Source organism: Apteryx rowi, unplaced genomic scaffold, assembly GCF_003343035.1.
Source record: "Apteryx rowi isolate R43461 unplaced genomic scaffold, aptRow1 scaffold_2022, whole genome shotgun sequence".
Taxonomy (NCBI): domain Eukaryota; kingdom Metazoa; phylum Chordata; class Aves; order Apterygiformes; family Apterygidae; genus Apteryx; species Apteryx rowi.
In genome coordinates, this window is record NW_020448334.1 from 1,492 (window position 1) to 6,471 (window position 4,980).

The 4,980-nt window shown below is 69.1% G+C and overlaps 2 protein-coding genes across 2 annotated transcripts in view; both read left to right on the forward strand.

Moving 5' to 3' along the window:
* Positions 1 to 5: 5 nt before the first annotated feature.
* Positions 6 to 2,974, forward strand: PRPF31 (pre-mRNA processing factor 31; the record flags this gene model as incomplete). The annotated part of the gene is made up of 11 exons (XM_026063890.1): positions 6 to 153; positions 194 to 277; positions 500 to 597; positions 751 to 857; positions 933 to 1,102; positions 1,181 to 1,437; positions 1,526 to 1,653; positions 1,757 to 1,829; positions 1,930 to 2,058; positions 2,169 to 2,267; positions 2,496 to 2,974. Coding segments are annotated over 11 exons (1,422 nt in total), but the record flags the coding sequence as incomplete, so codon positions are not given.
* Positions 2,975 to 3,646: 672 nt separating this feature from the next.
* Positions 3,647 to 4,980, forward strand: part of CNOT3 (CCR4-NOT transcription complex subunit 3) — a 3,783-nt gene continuing 2,449 nt past the window's right edge. Inside the window, exon 1 of the mRNA XM_026063892.1 lies at positions 3,647 to 3,743. Within this exon, the coding sequence (XP_025919677.1) occupies positions 3,647 to 3,743 (97 nt within the window). The remainder of the gene's footprint in view (positions 3,744 to 4,980) is intronic.

Consider the following 4,980-nt stretch of genomic DNA (forward strand, 5'->3'; position numbering starts at 1 on the left):
CAGGAGCCCTGGCAGCGCTGTGGGGGCCCTGGCTGCTGCTGCCGGTGGCGGCGGCGTCTCCGGCCGCGACCCAGCGCCCTGTGGCCCCGCAGTTCGCGGAGATCATGCAGAAGATCGAGGAGTACATCAGCAAGCAGCCCAAAGCCACCGAAGGTGCGGCCCCCCCCCCCCCCCCCCCCCCCCCTCCCGGCAGTGCTGGGGCCAGTGGAGGCGGCACCGGAGTACAGGGTCATCGTGGACGCCAACAACCTCACCGTGGAGATTGAGAACGAGCTCAGTGAGTGCCGGGGGGGCCCGGGGGGGGGCCGGCTGCCACGGGGGGGGGGTTCCCCACCCACATCTCTCTCTGCCGAGGGACTGGGGGGACACTGGGGATGTCCCGGCGCCCCCAGAGCATCCAATGGTGGGGGGGGAGGCTGCTCTTTCCCCCTCTCTGTGGTGCCGGGAGCCGCGTCTCAGCGCTGACATATTTTGGGGGGGCTCCATCGTCCCCCCCCAGACATCATCCACAAGTTCATCCGGGATAAATACTCGAAGCGCTTCCCCGAGCTGGAGTCCCTCGTGCCCAATGCCTTGGACTACATCCGCACCGTCAAGGTAGCGGGGCYGGAGTGGGGAGACGGCCCGGACGCCTGGGTCCTCTGCCGCCTCCGGAGAGAGGCAGCCGGGAGCCCGGATGCCGGGGAGGGGAGGGGAGGGGGGGCCGTCTCAACCCTCTCCCCCCGCCCCGTCTGCCCCCCCCCCCCCCAGGAGCTGGGGAACAGCCTGGACAAGTGCAAGAACAACGAGAACGTGCAGCAGATCCTCACCAACGCCACCATCATGGTGGTGAGCGTCACGGCCTCCACCACCCAGGGGTGAGTCTTGCGCGGGCGCCGGGGGCCGCGGAGCCCGGACGCCGGGGCTCCATCCCGCTCCGTTCCGCTCCGCAGGCAGCAGCTCACGGAGGAGGAGCTGGAGCGCATCGAGGAAGCCTGCGACATGGCGCTGGAGCTCAACCAGTCCAAGCACCGCATCTACGAGTACGTGGAGTCSCGCATGTCCTTCATCGCCCCCAACCTCTCCATCATCGTCGGCGCCTCCACCGCCGCCAAGATCATGGGTGAGCCCCCCCGGCGCCCGCCGCGCCCCCCATCCCGGGGCCGGGGGCCGCTGCCTGACGCCTCCCGCCTGCCCGCAGGCATCGCCGGCGGCCTCACCAACCTCTCCAAGATGCCGGCCTGCAACATCATGCTGCTGGGGGCGCAGCGCAAGACGCTCTCGGGCTTCTCCAGCACCTCCGTGCTGCCCCACACCGGCTACATCTACCACAGCGACATCGTGCAGTCGCTGCCCCCGGTATGGCAGCCCCNGCGGAGGAAGGCGGCGCGGCTGGTCTCGGCCAAGTGCACCCTGGCGGCGCGGGTGGACAGCTTCCACGAGAGCCAGGACGGGAAGGTGAGGGGCGGGGGAGGTTTGGGGCGCAAGGGGGGGGTTCTCCGCACCCTCCCGGGGTTCTCCGCACCCTCCCGTCCCCTCCCGGCAGGTCGGCTACGACCTGAAGGAGGAGATCGAGCGCAAGTTCGACAAGTGGCAGGAGCCGCCGCCTGTGAAGCAGGTGAAGCCGCTGCCGGCGCCGCTCGACGGGCAGAGGAAGAAACGGGGGGGCCGCAGGTGAGCGTTGGGGTCTCCCCTAGGTGGGGGGGGGACTTCGGCCTCCTGGGGAGCGTCCCCCCCCCCCCCCAACGCGCTGCCCTCTGCTCCCTCCGCCCCCCAGGTACCGGAAGATGAAGGAGCGGCTGGGGCTGACGGAGATCCGCAAGCAGGCCAACAGGATGAGCTTCGGCGAGGTGGGACCTGGGGGGGCGGCGGTGGTGGTGGTGGTGGGGCCCCCCCCTCGCTGCCGCCGCCGCCCCAGCTCGTCACCGCCGCGCGCTCTCGTCCCCTCAGATCGAGGAAGACGCCTACCAGGAGGACCTGGGCTTCAGCCTCGGCCACCTGGGCAAGTCGGGCAGCGGGCGCGTGCGGCAGACGCAGGTCAACGAGGCCACCAAGGCCAGGATCTCCAAGACCCTCCAGGTGAGGGTTTGCTGGGGGCGGGGGCGGCCTCCCCGTCCCCCTCCGGAGCCGGATCCGGCTGCGTCCCCCCTTCCCTGGGCCCCCCCTGGCTAACGGCCCCCTCTTCCCAGCGGACGCTGCAGAAGCAGAGCATGGTCTACGGCGGGAAGTCGACGATCCGCGACCGCTCGTCCGGGACGGCCTCCAGCGTGGCCTTCACCCCGCTGCAGGTGAGGGGGGGCGACCGGGGCGGGGGGCTCCTTCCCTCCCCGGCCTCCTCCTCCTCCCTGGGGCGAAGGTTCCCCTCCAGCCAGCCCCAGTTTCTCCATCGCCAGAGCTGTTCAGGGACTGGGAGATACTGGGATGGGATGGGATGAGATGAGATGGGATGGGATGGGCCTTCTCATGTGGAAGCAGGGAGAAGCCGGTGCCGGGACTCAGCCGCTCTCCCTCCCCAGGGCCTGGAGATCGTCAACCCGCAGGCGGCCGAGAAGAAGGTGGCCGAGGCCAACCAGAAATACTTCTCCAGCATGGCTGAGTTCCTCAAGGTGAAGAGCGAGAAGAGCGGGATCCTCACCAACTCCTGAGCCGCCGCACGCGCTTCCCACCGGATGCGTTCCTACTGGACTCGCCCCCACCGCCCTGCCTGGGGCCGGGGGGGGGGGGGGCGCCAACCCCCCGGGGGCTTCCCCAGCGCCGGGGCAGGACAAGCCCTGGAGCGTCCCCCTCCCCGGCTCCGGGATCTCCCCCTCCCTGGCTCCGGGATCTCCCCCTCCCTGGCTCCGGGATCTCCCCCTCCCTGGCTCCAGGATCTCCTCCGGCTCCGGGACGGGGCTCCGGCACACGGGAAGGGGGCCAGGAGCCGCCGTTTCCCCCCCTTCCGTCCGCAGTTGGATCGGGTTTTTCAGCCTCGATAAATCTCTGCTGCTGGACCAAGGCGCCGTGTGGGGCCGCGCTGCGCCGTGAGGGGCCCAGGCGTCCGGGGAGCCCCCCCCCCCCCCCCCCCGGGGGACACCCCAAGGCTTGCAGGCTCCACCCCCATGGCTTGGCTGGCCCCGCCCCTGGGGTGTGTCCACGCGTGCCATTGGCTGCTTCCCCATTGATTTGCTTCCCCATTGACTGCCAGCTTGGTGAATGGTAGTGCTGCTTGGCCACGCCTCCTCCGTGCGTCGTTTGGCCATTGGTTTTCTCATCTGATGGTTCAGCCTATTGCTGTTCAGAAAAGAACTGTGGGCGGTCCCCTCCGGGGTTTGGCCAATGGGGGCCCGGAGGCAGTGGCGGCACCGCCCCCGCCGCTGGGGGAGCCTGCCGGGGAGCGCTGCACTGTGAGTGGCGGCGGCCCTGGCCAATAGGGMGCCTCCGCTCCCAGGTTGGGCTGGCCTCTTACTTCCTTGTCTCCCGCTTGGGGGCGTGGRCTCTTGTCGCCCCGCCCCTTAGTCTATAAACACAGCAGAGGGTTGACGGGTCCGTGGCTGAGCCAATGAGGAAGGAGAGCGGCGCTGAGTGACAGCAAGGGGAGGAGGCGGGGCCCCACGGGCTCACTCCCCGCCCTTTCCTGGCCGCTGCCAATCAGAGGGCGGGCTCTCCTAACAGACGCGCGCGTTGGCCAATGGCAGTCAGCGGAGGGGCGGGCTCCGCCGCCGGGGCGGAGAGGCGGACGCAGGGAGCCCGCCGCCATCTTGGATGCCGCGGAGACCGAGTCGGCGGTAGGAGAGGGGGAGGGGGCTGCGACCCGAGCGATCCGCGACACTATCGCGATAATCCGCCTGACAGGCAGCGGCAGGGGACCTCGCCCCGGGCCCCGTTGACCACAGGAGCCTCCGGTGAGGACCGGCGGCGCTGGGCGCTACCGGGGCGCCGCGGGGGCCCGGGGAGGGCAGCGGGGGCCGCCGAGGGCCCTGTGGGGGCCGGGGGGGGGGAGGGCTGCCGGGGCCCGGCCGGGGGGGAACCTATAGGGTCCGGGTCTGTCGTTCCTTTGAGATATAGGCGCTCTATAGGGCCCCCGGGGGCTGCTGGGGTCCCGGCGGGAGGAATCCCGGAGGGGAGGGTGGGGGTCTATAGGGCTCTATAGGGCACTGGGGGGGAAGGGTCTATAGGGGCCCTAGAGAAGGGAGCCTATAGGGGCGGGTCTATAGGGGTCCTGGAGGAGGAGCCTATAGGAGCCTTGGAGGAGGAACCTATGGGGCGGGTCTATAGGAACCTTGGAGGAGGAACCTATAGAGGCGGGTCTGTAGGGACCGAGGAGAGACTTATGGAGCAGCTCAGTAGAGACTCTGGAAAAGGAACCTATAGAGCCAAGTTTGTAAGGGTCTAGTAGGAAAAAGCTATAGGAAACAGGTTTATAGAGGTTTATAGGGTGCACAGTGGGTTACCATAGGTGTGTAGGTGCTTCGAGGCTGTGTCTAGCAGTGACATGGTATAGGGAGCAGGGGCTGAGGGAGCAGGATCTATAGGTGACGTGGGGGGCTGTGGGGCAGGGGGCTCCATACGTGCCTGGGCAGGGCGGGGGGACACCGGTATAGGGGGCAGACGGTGCGGCAGCAACGGCAGGGAGAGGCGGCAGAGCGGGGGCCGTATAGCGCCGCGAGCGCGGCCGTACGGGGCAGAGCATCTGCGTGGGGATGGGGCTGCTGTGGGGCGGGCGGTTTTTGGGAACCCCRCGGGGATTTGGATCCATATATGAGCATTTACATGTAATAAAACTGCGTTTAGAAGTCAGGGCATGTTCGGTGCCGATAGGAAAAGCCCCTACAGACAAGATTTCTRTAGGGGCCTGAAAGCGGGAGCTGCCGGGGCCTGTCCCGGGCAGGGTCTGCGAGAGGGACCTATAGGGGCTGTGGGATCCGGGCGCCAGGAGGGACGAGGACCGTGCGGGCGCCGCAGCAGGGCTCCCGTGTCCCCGGAGCGGGGGGGCCCCGGCGTCCGGGGGGCTCCTGGCCCCGC